Source organism: Bos grunniens, chromosome 4 (assembly GCF_055505025.1).
Source record: "Bos grunniens cultivar Pamir isolate PY7600 chromosome 4, Bosgru_T2T1.0, whole genome shotgun sequence".
NCBI lineage: Eukaryota > Metazoa > Chordata > Mammalia > Artiodactyla > Bovidae > Bos > Bos grunniens.
This window is the reverse complement of record NC_141168.1, coordinates 66,215,482-66,237,252: the sequence shown is the minus strand read 5'-3', so window position 1 is coordinate 66,237,252 and position 21,771 is coordinate 66,215,482. Positions and strand designations below refer to the sequence as shown.

General features: G+C 33.9%; 1 protein-coding gene across 50 annotated transcripts in view; it reads right to left on the bottom strand.

Annotated features, from left to right (window-relative positions):
- Positions 1–21,771, bottom strand: part of FOXP2 (forkhead box P2) — a 665,882-nt gene that overhangs the window by 192,620 nt on the left and 451,491 nt on the right. For 38 of the 50 annotated variants that reach the window (XR_015162584.1, XR_015162585.1, XR_015162586.1 and 35 more), the window contains one exon: positions 4,626–4,715. Coding sequence is in view for 33 of the 50 variants with exons in the window: in XM_086396670.1 (XP_086252796.1) it covers positions 4,626–4,715 (90 nt within the window). In the remaining 17 variants the exon portion in view is untranslated. Of the gene's footprint in view, positions 1–983; positions 1,042–4,625; positions 4,716–21,771 lie in introns of all 50 variants that reach the window. The other 12 variants (XM_086396693.1, XM_086396699.1, XM_086396691.1 and 9 more) reach the window with 1 other exon arrangement.

Sequence of the window (21,771 nt, the reverse complement as noted above, 5' to 3'; positions counted from 1 at the left end):
TTAAAAGTTCTTTTTAAATATCTGCATCACAGTAAATTGTCCATCTCAAACCCATATTGCAGATTTCTTGCTTATATTTCTTTCAGTATTTGGAATAAAATGTGTTTTATCTTCTAATTCCTAGAACAAGAAGTCAGAAACTAATGTTGGAAGGAAGTATTCAATTTCATTCTTTAGCAGTGCATGGATGGACTGTGATAATTTTCTAAAACATATTTATCAGTGTTCAATTCTATAACTCACAGAGTTAATATTTTATTCCAGGATAAATATTTCACCCCAGGAAAAATATTTCATTATTTACATATGATACTTTATTTTTTATTTTTTCCCTGGAATATGAAATTTTAGAAATGCACTGCAGAATTTCAAGTAAATACATGGTAAAATAACTCCTTATGGAGCTTAGATTTTTTTCCTAAAGGAACATATAAAATTATTTCAAGGCATTAAATAAAGTTTCCTTAGATGTTAAATGACACTTGTACCATGATTTTCATACATATGATATTTGATACTTTGATTCCAAAGCATTATTTTTGGCTATGGTATATTAATAAAGTGCTTTGTAACTGAAAACAAACAAACAAACATAATTCTTACACATAAGCCAATATCCAAAAAGATACAACTAACCCTGAAAAATTAGATGCCTATCACTCACTCCAAAAAAAGTGAAATACATTTTAACCACAGAATATTATATTTTGTCCATCAGGTAGCCCAATGTCTTTGTTTTCAAGATGTTCAATGACCTCCTCAAACTTATATAACTCACTTGTGCCAGAGTCAGAATAAGACCTCTAGGTTAATTCACTTTGGCCTTTTACTATTCCATTCTCAAACTATTTAACACAGAATTATAAAAAATTTTAAATGACCTATTGGGAAAGAGAACCTTATATAAGATACCTACAATGAAGGAAGTGATTACAATGCTATATACTAATATTCATCTAAGATAGCAAAGCAATGGCATTTACCTTAAATTTACGTCTCTGCTCTGCACAGCTGTTGAAGAACCACAAGTCTGTCTCATGGCTGTAAATGTAACAAGAACAATAATGCGACCAATTTTCATACCTAAACTAAATTAAGTAGATTTGTCATAGGCTAGAAAATTGATAATGTATTTCACAAAAACTTTTTAAGTTACAGATTATGGAAGTGTGCATGTGTGTTTATGCAGATGTGTTTGTGTGTGTGTGTGTGTGTGCACACAGACATGTGTGTGCATTTACTGTTTTTAATAATCCGGAAATTAGTTTTATGAAATTGAAAGTATTACATATTATCCTTCGGCTAACTTTCCTCATTATGGCACACCATGAGTACATCAGGTCTAAAAGTGTAAGGAGTAGATATAGACAAATAAAACAAATGAGAGGCTGTCTTCAGCTGTTATTAGATTATGTTTTTCTGGGATACAGAATAAGAACATAAAGAAGAAACATCTGGTAATTCTTAGGTTAATATCAGCTCCCATTTGCATCACAATCTTTATATATTATTCATCAATATGTCATTTACCAATGTACCTACTGATCGGACCTATTCAATTGGTGTTTCATGTAATGAATGCAAACATGTTTCAAACACATATATCCAGATATCTATACATGAAAGTGAAATTGCTACTATGATCGGTACTCAAGCTTGTCAGATATGATTTTCTCTTTCCATTTTGCATTAGATATGCTAATATCTATGCCATGCGTAGCACAAAAACCTGAAAAAGTGTAAATGAAAAAGGAATAGTAGATAAATACAAGTCTACTAGAAATATACTCTCTGCCATGTCACACTTCAAATCTGGCTACCACTTTTAAACATTTAAAAGAAATTCAGTTGAATATAACAAAGCAACCAAATATTGTTCTTGTGACTTGAGCCATTAAAACAGATTCTTTAAAAAAAAAAAAATCTGTCCTTTCTTTCAAATGTTATAAAATCATTCTCCATCAAAACTATGTTTTAAAATAAAAACCACATATCTCTTTTGGTCTTCTAAAAATATGTTATACCTGATAAAGTACAAGCCACCACCATCTATTATTAACACCAAATAGTTTGCCTTGAAGTACAGATTTTGAAACATTTTAAATTATCTTTTTTTGTTTTTTAATCCTAAAAGATAATCTACACTAACTCTCTTATGAAAGGTTGGTTAAACTCTTAGGTAAGTAGAAAAAGAAGTAGGCTGTGAGAGAATCATTGAATTTTTAAAGTATTACTTTCATATTAAATGGTTAAAAATTTTAACAGAAACATTTTACCCTTTTCTTTAACATAAGTGGAAAATAGTGCAACTCACATTAAACAGTATTTGTAGATGCAAAGATAAGCATTACCTTACATCTCCTTTTGACAAATGTGTAAGCTAGTATAAAATGCTATCAGATTTTTATTAGATTTTTAATACAATCCCAGCATGTTTCCAGTTGCTAAGCTTATCAAGTACTATGAAATACTAGAATTGTAGACTCATATTAATTGCAGGGCATATTTTGGTGAAAAAATACATCTTCACTCATTATTTATAAATTTTTATTCATAAAAACCAACTAAATCTTCAGTCTTATGACATTTTGGCATGAGATCCCACTAAAATTACAAAGCAGTAATAAAATGCTACAGTTTTATAATATGTACAATGGATATGTATTCTAAATAATAAGAATCACAAAACATTAAATATAAGTGACACAATGAAAGTTTGTGGAGATGATTAGCAACTGAAATTGTTAAAAGGTATTTATAATACTGTTAATCACCCTTTGGTAATGATAAAATTGAAGAGCTCTGCTCAAAATTTTATTTAAACATTTGGTACATGACCAACCTTTTCTTATTTGACTCATTAATATTGCCACATTATATGTGTGTATGTACTTTCCAAGAAAAAAAAAGTATATTTTAGTTAAAGTAGCACATTTTGCCTTCCAATACAACAAGAAAAAAAGAAAGCAGAAAAACTAAAGCCCAGCCATTCTTTCCAAAGATACCGTGGTAACCAACAATAAAGAAACTTCTCCTGGACTTAGCTTTGGAGAGTAACAACTTAGTATTTTGTCTGTTTTGTCAAGAGCTATGATAAAAATAGAATTAGGACAATATGTAGTGTTTTTCAGATATCTGAAACAATAATCTTTTCTACCTTTGGTTTTTCTGCCAGTATCTAAATTTCCTTTGCTATACCAACAAGAAAGCAAAAATCTCAGTCTGAAGCCATAGTGAGGATAAGCATTTCATTTGCTATCTTCTGTGACTTCTATGCAAATTTCTCTGTTATGTAAATGTATGGAGAGGCTCTCATGGAATCAGATAACTTGATGGAAATACTTCAAAAACCGTAATTACTTGGGGAAGCATATGATAGTGAGGAAAGTTTGTCACTACAGAATTACCAGTTAAAAGAATGTGAAATCCATTTTACAAGAGAAAAAAGTTAAAATGAATCTTAAACTTAAGCTGACTTAGTATAACTTTGATTTGCAATCATGGCAGACATCAGTACATCATATCCACCTATCCCCAAGACCCCCTTCTTCCCACCCACACCCCCAAAATGGGTTTGTTCCCAAAAATATATACTCATCTCACATTTGCCTAGGGACTATGCATTTAATTCAATTTTTAGGTAATAAGTAGCTTTTGGATTATGTAGATCAATAGCCAATAATTCTGTCACACAAACTAAGCTTCAGTAGGGTACCATATGAATTAGTTACTAGCACCTGAAAGTATACCTGGAAAATGAAAATAGACAGCTAGGCCATAAATTTTCTTTCAAGATTATTTTCTTAAGATAAAGCAGTAAGAATGATGTTGACTTTTAAAAAAACAACAACTTATAGACATGTATATAACACATGATCCAAAAAAAGCATTGCTTATCTTTCAACAGAACTGATAAACATTTTGAATAATGTTTTATGCAATTCCAGAGTCTACCTTCCAAATATTTCAAAAATATACTCTAAAAATGTTTCTTCCGCCTAATGTCCTATACATTTTGGTTAAGGCCATCTAAAACAATGGTTATATTATGTGGCAAAAAGTTACTTTAAAAGACATACATACTATCAGTTTCATAGGACAAACATAGTGAATAAGGACAACAAACTCCAGAATGTGTTTTTATAACTGTAGCAACAGCAATAACTCCTTGGCAAACTCAAACAGTCTTTCTGGCAACTTTGGAGGTTTTCTGCATTTGTTACTTGAATACAACCACAGAAGGGTTGTCTTCAGACCGCTTTGCTTCCTTCCCTACCATTGTACTACGACTTTGTTTTTAAGGAAGAAATTTCACATGTAACCTGTTTGTGAATAAAATTTCATTAGAAAGTTTTATACAAAACTCTTAAGGCCTATGTATCCTAAATCTTATCTCTACATCATTTGTCCAGTAAGTGAACCTGTGAACTTCTGAAATTTAAGCTAGTAGAATATTATTCTTTCTATTTCAAGAAGATTAGATGAGTTCTCTTTTTGAATTAAAATTACTTACATATGCAAATGTAATACTTTTCTGTATGTCTACAACTGGGTCTGCATATCTGTTATCATTACAGACATCTTTTAAAGTAAGACCTCAAGGACAGGAGTGCTGCTTTACTAACCTGCAGTGGTCTCTGTTTATCACTGCTCTTGGGAGATTTCAATCCACTTGTCTGCTGCTGTAAGAGAAGTTGTCTTGCTGCTTGGAGAGCCTAGAAGTGAAAAGTGAGTAATATCTAAATATTTTTTGAAAGGTAAATTATCAGTTATTCTTTGGTTAATAGTAATCAACTTCAATGTATGGCAATCCCACCCCCTTATCCTCCCTTTCTAGAGAATTATTAAATATTATTTTTCTTCTAATGTGAAAAAAATCACATAACACACATTATACAACTTTATTTAAAATAATAGAGATGAATGTAGTCCTGCAAAAAATAAAGTTATTTTGTTTAAAGTGCTTAAAGAGAAAGAAATCATAAACTGCATCAACAACCTCATTTCCACATGGAACTTGTCTTTGAGTGTTCAACCAAAATGCCCAGTCCCTTTTAAATTATCATTCAATTTGCATTTTCATATTACAATTTTGAAGCAAAAGCAGTAGACTTCAAGTGTTACCGGAAGCTGTAATTAAATTTGACAAATCAACATCAGATTATCTTGAAAGTGAATTAATAAGGATTTTCACTAAAGATTAAAAACACTTTTTTTGTACTTACAATTCAAGGGGAAATCTCTCCTTTGACAAAATAAAGTGCAGTTTTAATACCAAATAAAATTGAGTGGTTTTCATTTGCATTCTTAGCAAAATCAGAGAACAAAGAAATTACCACTCAACCAATCAGGTTTGTTTCTATGTGTGACAGAATACCAATCAAAATAGAAGATGTTTTCATTTATTTTTATGTTTTCTGTCCCACTCAGGAAGATAAAACTTAACACAAGGAATTAATGTAAGCATATTATTTATTAGAGGAGGGACAGCTTGGTGATTGGACCTTATAAACTTATCATATAAAAACTAATGTCATACAAAATACATATTGAGATGTTTTAAAGGTAGCAGTGTAAACTAATTAAAAAAAATTTTTTTGAGAGCCTCTACAAACTCATTGTTTTTGTCAACAACTGAGTTCAATGAGCACTAGATAATGAAATTTTTCAACACATAAAACTAAAATAAATCATTATCCTACTTTGTTATTCACTGTTTTAAGGTACAAGGTAAATTTTTCCTGATGGGAACAATATCTTAGATCAATATTCTTCTATAATAATTCAGATTCTAAGCTGATAAAAAGTACAAATCTGATTGGAATCAATGAGCTGGTTTTTAAGAGAGTTTCTAGTATCCATGACAACAGTTGCTTTGACAAGATGTGCATATGGCATTACACTGCCAGCTGGTGTGAACAATGTTTGAACTACTGCATTGAGATGCTGAGCAAACAGAAAAAGTTGCCACGTCTTAACCCTCAGGGAAGGCAGTCATCCCCTGATCAATTATGAAAAGACAGAGAGAGGGCTGCTACAGTCTGGCTCCAAGCAAGTTTTCTGAGAAGGCAGGCAGACATAGAAACCAAAGTAAACAAACTGAATGCCCTAGCACATCTCCTAACAACATTGATTTGCCTTCCCATAGCAGGATCTGGCATAGTTTGTCAAGCACACTTTTTACATTCGGAGACACACTCATTCACAACAACTTCAATTTGCTTTTTTAAATTTTCAAGTAATTACAAGTCAGCCTAAATATTTCTAAGGCTAGCACATTCCAGTGATCTCAGGCAGTTTTATTATAAAGTTCAACTGGAAAAAATAACAAAGAAAAATTCCATAAATACTTCATTATCACAAAATTCAGTTTAAAAAATTTCAACTTGATATTCTATATAATATAGCTTTCTTTCTTTTTTTCTTTAACGGAAGTTCATTTTTTTAAAAAGACAACTGTCACTTTTCAAATGGAAATTAATATAGTGTGATTTAGGCTACATCTATATGAAATTCTCAAGATCAAAAAATCCACTATTTTCCCCTTTAATGCCAAAAGTCACACACAGTTTGCCTAATTTTTTTTCTAGAAGTTCTATTTTTGAATTTATTAGTTTATTTTGTGTATATATATATATATATAAACAGTTTTATATAGTTTATATTTAATTCCATAGACACAGCAACACATACATATTATTCTTAAGTCAAGTCGCTCAGTCGTGTCCGACTCTTCACAACCCCATGGACTGCAGCCTACCAGGCTCCTCCGTCCATGGGATTTTCCAGACAAGAGTACTGGAGTGGGTTGCCATTGCTTAAAGACTTTTTAATGAATATAGTTCACAATCCTGGAATCATGAATGACTAGGACTAAAAGAGATATTACAAGTCATCCAATCTGACTCCCTCATTTTAGCAAATGAGAGAAATGAGGCCTAGAGTAATCATGTGCTTTCAAGGTCTCCTGGCTTCCAGGTCAGAGTGCATTCTAGTGTGTCTCTGTTGTCAAAGGAACTGTCAGAAGGCAATGAGCAAAACTCTGGTAAAGAAGAACAATAAGTAAAGGAAAGGACAGCTCTGACATCATAATAAATCACTTCTTTTTTTAAAAACCTGTAAAGAAACCATATGTATTTATCAGAACTTAAAAGGGAAACTATATAATCTCCTTATAATTTGAATCTGTGTTTGGTGGCTCAGATGGTAAAGAATCTGCCTGCAGTATGGGAGACCCGGGTTTGATCCGCGGGTTGGGAAGATTCCCTGGAGAACAGAATGGCTACCCACGTCAGTATTATTGCCTGGAGAATCCCATGGAGAGAGGAGCCTGGTGGGCTACAGTCCATGGGATTGCAGAGTTGGACACGACTGAGGAACTAACACTTTCACTTTCATTTTGAATGGAATGATCACAGAATGTATATGGTTGAATGGCATCACTGACTCAATGGACATGAGTTTGAGCAAACTTCGGGAGAGAGTGGACAGGGAAACCTGGTGTGCTACAGTCCATGGGGTTGCAAATAGTTGGACATGACTTAGCGACTGAATAACAACAATATTGTTTTTAGGGCTAAGTGTTTCCATCAACCTCGACTTAAATTTCATTACATGTTCTACCAATACCTGATGGAGCTCTAAACTATTATAAAATTCTAATCACTTAACAAGTTTTTACTAATAAAATTACTGAAGAATCTAAAACTGGACAAAACTTTAGAAATTGTTTAGCCTAGCTTTCACATTTTGTAGACAGATAACTGAAAAACCAATATTACAATAATATGACTAAAGTCACAAAGCAGCAGCAGAGTCTGGCAAAAGCTAAGGCCTTTGTCTCTCAAATCTAGAAGGCGATCTCCTTCACAACCTTGCATTGTGTTCATTCAACTCAGTCTAAACATGGAACCCAACAGAGTACATAATACCCAGGGCCTATAGAAATACATTAAAATAGATATATTTAGAATTACATGTCATGAAAATATTACTATTAAAAATGTACATCATTTTTAAAGGAGTCATAATAAAAATGGAATACCACAAAATAGCTAGCTAAAACATGCTTCTACTTTTAAAGTACCTTGGTTTGCATATGCATTTATACTTATCTTTAAAATAGTAAAGAATCATCTTTTAATACAAACTCTTATGAAAAAGAACTACTTGCTTATATCAGCATTCTTTTAGTAGTAGTAGAGACTGCTATAGTAAATATAAGAGATGGGAGGACAAAAACAAATCCAAGAGATCAGGAATGATTTAAAACTCATAAGCTGAAATCTTTGGCAGTTTGCATTCTAACTGCAGGCATCACATGATATTTTTAATTCCAGTATTCTGGATAACATTTTAGGACTGAATTCAATAAACAAATGTTCAAAGATATTTAGTTTATCTTTGCAGTTTATTATTGTAGCTATTCAAATGATGAAAGATTATGAGATAAAATACTGCCTTCAATATATGGTGTTAGGTGTCAAATTATATAGAATATTAATTTTAAAATTGCTTGTCCACTTTAATTGATTAATAGAAAAGAGCTCTTCATTAAGTTCTATGAGCCATTTAGGTATTTATATAATCACCCTTTGTGAAACAAAAAAATAACAATAATAATTTAGAATAAAAGGCAAAGATGCTTGCAAAATTTCCTTTAATAATAACTGAGTCTGATGCAAATGAATAACAAGAAAGGTTTCCAGTGAAGTCAAGCCATATCTAGTTTCCGAAAACACATTTGTTTTGAATTAAGGGTGCACTTCATTTAATGCAGTTATCTAACTTTAGCAAAGCTAAAGAAAAGATAGGACATTTTAAAAATTAGAATCAGAATTAAACTAAAATCTTTATAATAAAGGCATACTTTTTGTTAAGCTGCAGAAGTGTGGGGATGTATATGTTTTCCAGAATATACTGCGTTTTCCTATAAATGTTTATTGCAAATATCATTGCTAATAGTTACTGTGTAATTTCAAACAAACAAAAAATTTGTGAAGCGAAGTTGAAGCATGTCACTTTTATAAAGTAGTAATAACTTTAGTTAGTTAGGATCACTTAGACAAAGAGTAATTCTAATGAGTGTGTCATTATGAGAATTAAGAGTAAAAAAACTTTGTGACCTGCCAGATCAATATTTTTTTTTAGTTCTTGAAGAATACTGACAACTTTTACCAGGAGTAAAGTGTTTGAGAATAGCTTAGAAACACCCAGTGAAACCAAAAATGTTAAGTACTCTCAGGTTTATAAATAACTTCCTTTTTTCCAAAGTAAATATATGTATATTTTGGAAAAAACAGACATCGCTCATATCTCTCCTCATAAAAATAGGAATGCTTAACCTATCAGCCTGTTGCATTTGAGACGTTAAAATGAAAAATGACATCTACGCCCATTAATATCTTCAATGTATAAACAGCACAGCGTGACACATTCTTGAGAGCTGAAGGCTACAAAATCTCTCTGAAACATAAATAACAAAGCACTCAGAAGCATATTTGATGTTGATATTCATCTCTGAGAAAAACACTGCTGCCTAGGCTTCTTATGAAAATAGATGCAGCCCAAATGGATCTCCTGTAATTGGTTTCAGATAGCGAGGTCAGAAGAAATATGATACAAGAAACGATTATGTGGAACAGGCGAAACAAGAATGTTTACACAGGCACTCCCTACTTAAACTGACAAGGGGTGTATACTTTGCAGATAACCAGAACCAAAAAAATTTTGTCAGTAGGATACCCAGAATTTTGCTCCTCACACTCACATATTTTAACCTTTAACATATGATATTTTTAACATGTTACTTTGAATACTCAGCATATAGTAAGTTTTCAAACAATTTCATTTTTAAATTATTTTCACAAGTGTAGTTGATAATGAGTAGATTTCAGGTCCTTCCACAAAGGAGACAAATTCCAATTCTGTTCGGCCTTTCCTCCCATTATGTCCCCACTAAAGAGAATATACTGATAAATGTAATCTGAAGTCTCATAATGCTATTTAATAGAAGAAAATTAATCATCTAATTGTCATAACCTATTTTCAAACAGCAATCTATCAGAGTGAAATTATGTATCTGTAGCGATTGACCTTTCATTTTATCATGTCTGATACATAATTAGACTAAGTTTGTTGGGGAAAAAAAAGCTAATTACTAGAAAATACATTTTTTAAATAATTTTATTTCTGTGTTACAGTATATTTTAAATAAAGTTAAAGAATAAATGTGTGGATATGTTATGTTTATGTTGTGGACCACTATGAAGGCCAAACTGAGAAGCTACAATCATTTATTTTATGTTACTTAATAAGGGTGAGTAATTAATTGTAAAGCATCCTATTTACCAATCAAATGTCAGGCTATATTAGCTTAGCATTTATGATGTGGATTCAAAGAGGAGAAAAATAAGGTATTGAATACGTTATGGAATGGATCCACAAGTCATCCTCCAAAGTTCCAACAAAGTCCTTAAGGTTCAGGCCCAAACCCAATACACAGTATATTCCAGTATGGCTCCAAACTGCCAGATAAGCTGAGATACTCTTGCATAAAATAAATCTGTAAGTTAATAGTAACTAATGGCTAAGACAGGGTTTGTTTTTTCAGGTCTCAAATCGTACACTCAGTTTAATGGAATGAACGCATTCTTTTCCTCTGAGCCAGCATTCCACAGGCTGCAGTAAACAATACCAAGTTATGTGGTATTCATATCCCTATTTCCTTCTTTATTCTGCTGCTAATGATAATAAATGGCTATTGAAACACACAAGATACACTAATATAACCTACAGCAATACTAAATGCAATTCTTGTTCATATATTAGAAGTCTGTCTAAATTCCCAAATATGAAAGGTAAAGATGAATTGGAGCTAATTTTAATAAAATAGTTTCACAACATCTCTTTTTCATGGTACATGTTCCAGGAACTACAACAGTTTATGTGTATTCTTTCAGTTATTTCTCTCTCTGCTATAAAATATTTTATTTTATTTTTTCTAAATGAATTTGGATTTACTTTTTTTCTCCCATACCATCACATTTCTTTTTTCTCATTATAAGGCTAATATCATCTTTTGTTTGGATATGGATTGAAGACTCATTACTGCTATATTGTTGTAATTTCAAATTCCATATTAGAGATGAACTGAAAATACATGCTACTAAATTATAGTGTAATACCTGAATACCATATTCTGGATTCCCTTTGCAATTTAAAAGTAACATTGCAAAAGAGGCAGAATTTAGGAAAATATCTGTAAGAATAAAATACATCAACAATTACTTGTCATTCAAAAAAACATTGCAATTGTGTCCCATGTACAAAGCAAATAACTAAGAAGCATTGCATGCTTGCAGAGGTAAGGTTTGATGTGTCATTGTTTCTACCATCAAAGAGCTTCCTGTCTAATAATAGTAAACATGTATTGTAATATCAAAAGCCATAGAAAAGATTTTTAAAACATTTTAGGAGTTCGTTAAGTAGAAGAGATTATTTTCAGTTGGGGAGATTAAATACAGCTTATGGATATATGACATTTGGGCTGAACTTACATAACAGACAGTTCATCTTTTGGAGATGACAGAAAGTGATCACGTTTAACAGAAGCAAAGAACATGTAGGGTCATACACAGTAAAAAAATATAATTGAATGTGGATAGAACATGTGCTTAATTTAGTAGTGTTACCTCATGGGAAGATTTACTGGAACTCATTAATGAGTATAACTAAACAATAACCAGCAAAGAGACTTGATATATTTAGCAGGTAAGGGCAAATGTTGCTGAATCTGGAAATGATGGGATGTGCCTGGCCAAGGACAGTACTGAAGTCATGGATTGAAGGGAGATGAGAAGTGATAAAGACAGTAAAGAAAGATACGAGGTAGAAAGACCAGTTAAAAGGTATGTGCATACGTGCTCAGTTGTGTCTAACTCTTGGTGAACCCCTGGACTATAGCTTGCCAGGCTCCTCTGTCCATGGAATTTTCTAGGCAAGAACTGTGGAGTTGGTTGCCATTTCCCATGCCAGGGGACCTTCCCAACCCAGGGATCGAACTCACATACACTGCATTGGCAGACAGATTCTTTACTCTATCCACCTATAAGAGACAGTAAAATTAATAAGAAACATTTTAGTTGAAAACAAGAATTATTAGAGAAACTGTCAAAAAGTGGCAGAATTTAGTAACTGGGTTCAAGATAAAAGGTAAGGAGGTAAATGATGACTTCAAATGTTTGAGTCAAGGATCAAGTTTAGCTGTGTCACTATTGGAAAAGGGGAAAAGCAAATATGAAACACGGGCTTTGGAAAGAAGATGATGCTGGTTGACTGCTGGCAGAATAACCAAGTGAAGATTTCTTTAGTTGATTAATAATGTTGAGCTCTAATGCTGACAGTGATCAGGCTGACAACAGATTCCTAAAAGTAAGAGATAGATGGTAGTGAAGACAAAAGGAGATCATCAGGTTTTTGGAAAAGAGAATGAAGAAAGAGGAAAAGCCCAGTCCAAAATTTGGGGAATATCACATTTTGTCTAAAGAAAATGAGAAAATAGTGAAAAAGGAAGGCAATAAATGGTAAGGAGAGCACAGTAATAGAAGTCAGGAAGCTATCTACAAAATGTTGAACACAGAATTACCATAAGACTGGATATTTCTATAACTAGGTATATACCTAAGAGAAATGAAAACTTATGTCCATACAAACAGTTGTACATAACAGCTTTATTTATAAGAACCAAAAGATGGAATAAAACCAAATGCCCTTTACCAGATGAATGGATAAACAAAATTCAGTCTATCCAATAAAAGTTTTCCAAAACATGGATGAACCTTGAAAACATTATGCTAAATGAGGGAAGTCACAAACACTATACATTGCAGGATTCATTTATATGAAATGTCCAGATTAGGCAAATCCATAGAGACAACAAGTAAATTAGTGGTTGCCAGGGCTTGAGGGAAGAAGAGAATGGGGAGCCACTGCTAATGAGTATGGGGTTTCTTTTTGTGATTATGAAAATATTCTGGATTGAGACAGTGGTGATTGTTGCACAACTTTGTAAATATACCAAAAGTCACTTAAACTGTACACTTTAAAAGGGTAAATTTTATAGCATGCAAATTATATTTTACCAAAGCTGTTATGTATTTAAATAAAAGGACTGTGATGTCAACTCACGGAAGTTGAGTTGATATATCTCAAGGAAGCTGGAAGAAATAAAAGAGGAAAGAACTAAAAGAAAAGAATTTTGAAGGGAGAAAATAATGTTCTGAAACCAAAACTTCTAAGAAGCTAAGGAATGACGAAACTCTTTGTTGATCTGATAGTGTACATGTGACCTATCAGATATCAGTTCCCATAGAGCATTTTTAAAGCAGAAGTTAGATTCGGTGAGTTGTTGGGAAATCAATGGGAAAAAACCATGGTCATGAGTGAAAGTAATTCTTCTGATAAGTTTTGTGAAGACTAAGATAAAGAACTATAGTTTCAGAGGTCTTGTTTGTTTGCTGTTTGTTTCAAATAAGCAAAACTCAATAATGAGCTAATTGGGAGAAGTAGAAGCTATAACAAAGATTAGAGAATATCACTGGAGGAGACAGGCTCAATCAAGGAGCAGATACAGGTAATAGTCTCTGGGGAGAAGAAATGCATTATCCCCTGAGACTGGCTGAAGAAAACAGATGAGAGATAATTTATTTGCAGAGGTAGAAAGAGTTCACACTGGATGGTCTCAATGAACTCAAAAAATACGGAAGTGTAGTTATCTACTAAGAATGAAAAAAAGATTGGACCTGTCAGAGAAGCAAAAGTCAGGAAGCTTTTCTATCATTGTTCTGAGAAATACAGACTGTAGAGTAAAAGCAGATATTTAAGATGTTAGAGTATGTGCTTCTACATATACTGATGACATGTAGATACATGGCTATCTTCTAGAATGTTGCCTCCAGAAGTGAATAAAGGGCTGTGTACTTTTCCACTGCTCTAATTTAGTATTATCCTACTCAATCAGAATCTTTTAAAATTCTTAACCTGGCCAAAAGCCATGGAAATTTAAATTATATCAAGTAGAAGAGAATGAGTCACTTAAAATATATGTAATGTTATTATGCATCCTAACAGTTATCTTCAGTTTTTCAGTTCACTTAAGTCGTCAGTCATGTCTGACTCTTTGCAACCCCGTGGACTGCAGCATGCCAGGCCTCCTTGTCTACCACTAATCTTGGAGCTTGCTCAAACTCATGTCCATTGAATCGGTGATGCCATCCAACCATCTCATCCTCTGTCATCCCCTTCTCCTCCTGCCCTCAATCTTTCCCAGCATCAGGGTCTTTTCCAAGGAGTCAGTTCTTCACATCAGGTGGCCAAAGTATTGGAGCTTCAGCTTCAGCATCAGCCCTTCCAATGAATATTCAGGACTGATTTCCTATAGGATTGACTGGTTTGATATTCTTGCAGTCCAAGGGACTCTCAAGAGTCTTCTCCAACACCACAGTTCAAAAGCATCAATTCTTTGGCACTCAGCTTTCTTTATAGTCCAACTCTCACATCCATACATGACTGTTGGAAAAATCATAACTTTGGCTATACAGACCTTTGTCAGCAAAGTAATGTCTCTGCTTTTTAATATGCTGTCTAGGCTTGACATAACTTTTCTTCCAAGGAGCAGGCATCTTTTAATTTCATGGCTGCAATCACCATCTGCAGTGATTTTGGTGCCCAAGCAAATAAACTCTGTCACTGTTTCCATTGCTTCCCCATCTATTTGCCATGAAGTGATGGGACCAGATGCCATGATCTTCATTTTCTGAATATTGAGTTTTAAGCTAGCTTTTTCACTCTTCTCTTTCACTTTCAAGAGGCTCTTTTGTTCCTCTTCACTTTCTGCCATAAGGGTGGTGTCATTTGCCTATTTGAGGTTATTGATATTTCTCCCACCAATCTTGATTCCAGCTTGTGCTTCTTCCAGCCTGGCATTTCGCATGATGTACTCTGCATATAAGATAATAAAAAAGCATGGTGACAATATACAGCCTTGACATACTCCTTTTCCAATTTGGAACCAGTCTGTTGTTTCATGTCCAGTTCTAAATGTTTCTTCTTGACCTGCTTATAGATTTCTCAGGAGGCAGATAAGGAGGTCTGGTATTCCCATCTTCAGTTTTTAAAAGACAGCCAAAACAAACAAACAAACAAACAAACCTTCCATTTGCAGTTAGGAAGAAAAGTATATGATGTAATTGACTCGATTTCAGATGCTATCTTTTTGCCTTTTATTCGCCTTTGAACTTAGAGTACTTAACATCACAACAAGCCTTAATTGTTTCATTTATAAATGCAGTTAATAAATATTTACCTTTGCCTATAGGTGATTTTCAAATCAGAGAAGATAATGCATTCAAAAATATTTTAAAGTATACAGCAGTGTCATTTCAAGTGATGACTTTTGAAATCATATAACTCCCCCAGTGGTATTAGTTATTTCATGTATATGTACTGGTTAACTGTGACTGACTCCTGGTTTTTAGCTTTATAGCAACTTTGCTAAATGTTAAATAGAGATGTATGTGTTTGAACTAATGGACTTGGCACACGGTAACTCCTGAAACTTTAGTTTAATACTTATTCAGTTCTGGGAAATCTATTCAAGCAGAAAAATGCCCCACTGGATGGGAAGAATATCTTATCAACTTCATGTTCTATTATATTTTAAAAAGTTGTCTCTCTGAGGCTAAGTGAAAGGGTTTATAATACTATGAATGTACTGTTCAGCTATATCTTCTCCTCCTCCAGGTCTGCATCACCACATCTGCATACACATACACAATGAACCCTGTGTTCCCAATCACCTTCCCTCAAGGATATTTTAGTATAGTAGGAAAGATAAAACTATATGCAATATAAGCACAGTGCAAAGCAGGAAGGTGCTGCATGTCATTAAAAGCAAGTACAAAAAAGTAGCTATAGGGGCTCAGTCATAACAAAAAGGAAGAAAGGAAGAACAAATGCTTCTTACGTACTCATCACATGCTAGCTACAATTACAAATCCTAGCTCACATTATCTCACTTCCTTCTCTAACACCCTTCTTTATCATAGCTATGTAAACTGAAGCTCACTCCAAGTAGTTAGGTTATATGTCCAAGCTGTTTCACACACACTTGAAACGGCATAAGAGATTTGAAAAACTATCTGGTTGACTTTGAAGCTCTTGTCTTTTCCTCAAGGGGTGGTCAGGAAGAGTATCTCATTGAAAAGACTTTTATACAGTAAAAGATTTAAGTAAAAAACTGCTTGGAGTAATAGAATGAAATAAATTCTGAGTCCTAGCAGTATCATTAGTTATGCCAAGTAGAACAACATAAAGAATTCCAAGATCCAGTTCAAATTGTTTTTATTTTCCTTACTTTTCATGAGAAGAATCAGCCATATAAGTTGTATACTAAAGGGAATTTACTATCCCTAAAAGACAGTGACTTTAAAGTTAATAAGCACTCAATTCAGGATGTTGGTTACAGAGAGAAAAAAAATTATTAAAGATGAAAAAATTTTTAAATTATCTGTCACAACCAAACACAGAACAAGCATAAAACAGTAGGTACTATGTTCTCATGGATTCAGAAGTAGGATTGCCAGATAAAATAGAGGATGTCTGGTTAAATTTGAATTTATTTGTAGTTTTACTTGCTAAATCTGGCAACCTTAGCTAGAAAAGTATTTCAGAAAACATTGCCAAGATACTGGGATTTTTTTTTTTTTTTACACCAAGTTTTTCACTGAAAGATAAATACTATTCATCTTATCAGAGGAAATGTGTTTTAGTCCTAATAAATAATGAAGTCCTCTTAACTATATTTTACAGGTTAGTTAGGGGAGTGAGTTGAGGACTTGGGCGGCTTTTCTATGAGAAAGAATGGTCATGAGACCACTGCAAAAGGCACTGCAAAAGGATGATCTGGACCATCCGTAGGACAAGTAAGTGAGCACATTTTCAAAACAGCCAGACCAAGCAAAGCAGAGAAAAGTTTGTTTTAGAGTTTCTATCTTAGCTTCCTGCAATCAAGACACAGATAAGAAAAATGCAAAACTTTTGTTCTCTATTTACCCTCCCCTCAGCAAGGAAGAGGATCAGTAGCCAGGAACCCCGAGGCAAAGATTTTGACCCTGCTTGGCACCAAGGGGAGGAAATGCTACAGGAGATCTAAAGGAAAGAGCCTTGAGGCAGACAGCCTCTAAACTAACCCAGAAGCTAACTGGGCCAGTTCCAGAGGAGCAGAGAGAAGGTGACAGCAAAACCATTTGAGAAGAGAGAAGCCTTGATTAGTTCACCTGCAGACCCAGTGAGTTCAGAAGCTCCAATGGAAAACCCCTACAGCTAAAATTTAGAGTGTCCTTAGAAACAAAACGATAGAGTTGCCAAAGAGGCCACAGAAATTCCAAGTTCTAATCCCAGCTCCATTCCAAGTTTCTGTACGGCCTTATCTCTACCAATAATGAACTCTGAAGAGATGCCTTCTCCCCATCAGTTTACAGGTTACTAGTCTTGCAGGGCAATCTAAAGAGTGAAAACACAAGACTCCCTGGAAAGAGGAAATGCTTGTCACTGATAACCAACTGCTGATGAAAGATTGTGATTATTCAAAAAGTGTTGATCAAATGATTGGAAGAAGGAATATATTTATACTAAAAAATAGTTGGAATTTTATGATTTTAGGCTATATTAACCACAGTGTAAATTATGAAACACATATATACCTGTGTAATACATTGTGAAGCTAATTCACAGAGATAGATTTTAAAGATCTTAGGCAAATTCACCTTAGAGAGGAAACCATTTTGTGAGGGTATATCCATTCTGTGTTCCAGCTATACCAAGTTTAGGTTAGATTTTCATCAGCAGTGGAACTGTAGTCATTAACATTAAAATATGCATACAATTGATCTTTAGAATAAAATAAAATATAAACTAATGGTGATAATAGTCATCACCTTAATACATAAATAACTATAAATCCATATAATTTTCATCAGGTCTTCTTGGCTTTTAGGGCTTCCTAGGTGGTGCAGTGGTAAACAGCCTACCTACCAATGCAGGAAACACAAGGGATGTGGGTTTGATCCCTGGATTGAGAAGATCCTCTGGTGTAGGATATGGCAACCCACTCCAGTTTTTACCTGGAAAATCCCATGGACAGAGGAGCCTGGCGGGCTACAGTGCATGGGGTCGCAAAGAGTCGGACCTAGTCGCACATGCTTTGTCTGGGCTTTGGCCTTAAATTTTTTCTTAAGCTCCCTGAGATTTTAAAATTTAATGTTATCAAAGAAGTTACAGTATATCTCTGATTTAAAAATAATTTCTTATATTTGTCTGTAATAATGACTCATAAAAGCTTATGCATAAATAAAAAATATATAAATATCCATGTAGGAAATACCACTCTGGTAAAAACCAGAGTTCAAGAACCAGAAGATAGGAGGGCCCAGAAGGATTCCCTGCTTGTAGGAAATGATAAGAAATGAAGTTCCTAAAGGTAACTATCTCTCTATGTTTTGCTTTCACTCGCTAGCTTAGTTCCATGACCACAGTGAGACTTAAGACTAGGAAGGCTAAGAGAAAACAATGTTTCTCCGGCAAACTCTGGTCAATGGCCCAAAGATTGGGCCACTTATTGAAGGTATACATAAAATCCAAGTCTCTGCTCCTTGCTTTAGCAAAAGGAGCATTTCTATTCAAAAATCTAACTCCTCTGACAATCTTGTTAGGTGAATACATTATATTACCCTCAATATCTGGTATTGTAAGCTTCTTAATGGATGGAAATGTTTCTAAATAATCTTTATGTTTCCAAGAATACACAGTACAGTAGAATGCACCCAATAGCTCAAAAGATATTTAATTGAAAAGAATGCTTCTTTAGATATTTCTAAACTTGTAAAACACATGAAGTGCTCAGCTGGCTTCAGATATTTGAGATGCAACTTGTACACTAAGGGAAGAGACCTAGCATTCCCTGCAGGAATAGTCACACTGCCTTGCATACGGCGAGTACCCTTCAAACCTTCATATGATGACTCTGGAGGACTGACTTGTGATCTGCACACTGAAATTAGCATAAATAAGACTTCTTTTCCTTTATCAAGTTATATTAAATTTTTTTACCTATGCCTTTTCCACATCATCTCTTTCATTTTATTTAATGTCAAAATCTCTCTCTAAAAAAAAAATACTATTATCATAAAAGCTTTATTTCACTTTCTTCAGTGAAAGTCCTTCAATTATTTTAGGAAGATTGTTTAGGTAGAAAAGGAAATCATTCTCTAATCTGCCTTTTAATCATAGGTCTAGAAAAATAATCTACACACATGGGTATTTTTTTCGCTCCAGTTTAAAAATTTGTTAACATAAAAATGCAAGTATTTTTCATGCTCTAGATTCAGTTACTTACAAAATTAGAATTCTATTAAAACCTCTTTAATATTTACTAACATCCATGTACACCTAAAGTACTCTATGTGAAAGAATAATTTATTTAGGGAAAGATGATACAGCTGTTTGGAATTTTTCTTTTTTTTAATTCAAATTCAGCAAAGCACATCATTATTTCCAATTCTTAGAAGGCTCATTTTCATTTAATATAATTCTCCTCTGATTGATATTTACACTTTTCCAAGTTTTTCAATTTTAAGTAACACTGCTATGAGCTTCCTCCTAACTCAGCCTCTCGATTATCTCACAAAAGTTTAATTTTGGGGTCAAATGACACTCAGATAGTAAATTTTGACACACATTATCATGCTTCCCCAGAATGGCCGTACCCATTTGCAATTCCACCATAGTGTATGAGATCACCCATCCATCAGATTCAACAATACTGTGCATTAAAACTCCTTTTTTGTCTTTATAAATAGAAAAAAATACTTCATTTTAATTTTCTTTCCTTCCCTTATTAGAAATTGATGTTTCAAAAGAAAAATAGTTAATAGGATGAGTCACTGTATCAGATATTTCACTCATTAAGTATTTACTTTTTGTTAAATAATAGAGACAAAAATATTAACAGGACTGGCCTATTCTCTCAGAGTCTGCCATTTAATTACTGACAAGCAAAGTGTTGCTTTTAGTCTTTTTGTTTTTCATTATGTTACGCACTATTTGGTATAGATCACAAACTTCACTGGTCATGATCTGCCTTTGAAAAGAATTATCCACAATAAAATATATGAAAGTAGTGTGAGGAAATGGCAACCCACTCCAGTGTTCTTGCCTGGAGAATCCCAGGGACGGGGGAGCCTGGTGGGCTGCCGTCTATGGGGTTGCACAGAGTCGGACACGACTGAAGCGACTTAGCAGCAGTGTGAGGAAAAACTCATTGGGGGAAAAAAAAATTCCATAGAGTGAGCTCCATGTGGCTGGTCATTAAGAAGAAGTATTATATTTTGGACAAAGTAATGTCATTGCATTCCAGGAGCATTTTTTCTATAAGAGAAAATGCTTTTAAAAAGCAAATAGCCCACAAGATTGTTAAGACCCTAGTTACCTTATCCTGTGACAAAGCATGTGCTAAAATTTCTTCCAAAAGTTGCTAATGTTTTTTAATACATAAAGCTTCTGCCCAAAGCAGTAAGCTGTTTAACCATACATTTTTAAGAAAAACACTTTTCAATTTAATGTTTCTCCTCTTTAATCATTTTGGCTTGTTATCAGAAAGGAAGCATATGAAAAAAATGCTTATAGTTAGACGGATAGTTAAAACTGGAAATTAAAACTTTATTTCTGAGGGTCACCCTGGGAAGATCCTTTGCAATCTTGGAGGAATCTCAATTGGTTTTTGCTCAAAATGGCACTCTTCTCCCAGTGTCTCAAAAGATATTAAACATTTCATAGAAGGGGGATTTTGTTGCCCCCCAAAAAGACTTCATATGATTGCAGAGTAATCTATTTAAGACCTGCATACTTTCTCATGGAGGACACATTTTGGCACTCTCTTGTTAATTATCTTCATTTACATACTGGCACCTAACACATCACTCACTAGAGTGGAACAGTAAGCTGCTTTTACTCTGATCGTCTTTATGTTGAAGTTAAACCATTACACTGAATCCTGAGACGTGCTATTGTGAAATCCCTTGGCATTTCTACTGTTATCATTTGTCTGTTGTTATAGGAGAATGTTCACCGCCAGAATCCTCTGGCAGAAACTCAATTTCTGAGTCCAATACTAATTCATTACAAAGTCTGCAACAGCTGAGACACTGGTATACACAAATGAGGCATTCTGAAATTTGAGCACAAATCCAAAATACACACTCAGGACCTTCCTGTGATTCCACAGCCATGGATATAGCTGTACAAAAAGGAGACCCTGTCAACATCTTATCCTGCCAACACCAAATTAGACCCTCACGACTTAGACCTCCGTGGTAGTGCCACAGCCTTGTTCCCTTTCTTTAAGCCCTGTTTTAAAGGTCTCAGCCATGTCATTTTTAGTGTGCCTTGGAAACATGGAGATGAGACAGGTCAACATTCAGAACACCTTGAGCACACCTATCCACAGTGCAGTCACCACTCTGTGAAATGAAAAAGTGCTCCACAGTTGAGTTAGAAGATAAGCACCAGGGAAAAACCATGAGTAAACAGAGCACAGTACAAAGTAGGAACAGTGACAATGACTGAAAAAAGTGACTGAAAAACAGTAGAAATTTTTCAATTTTTTAAATTTCTATGACTACTTAAAGAATGATATCAAGTTATTAACAAAGTGAT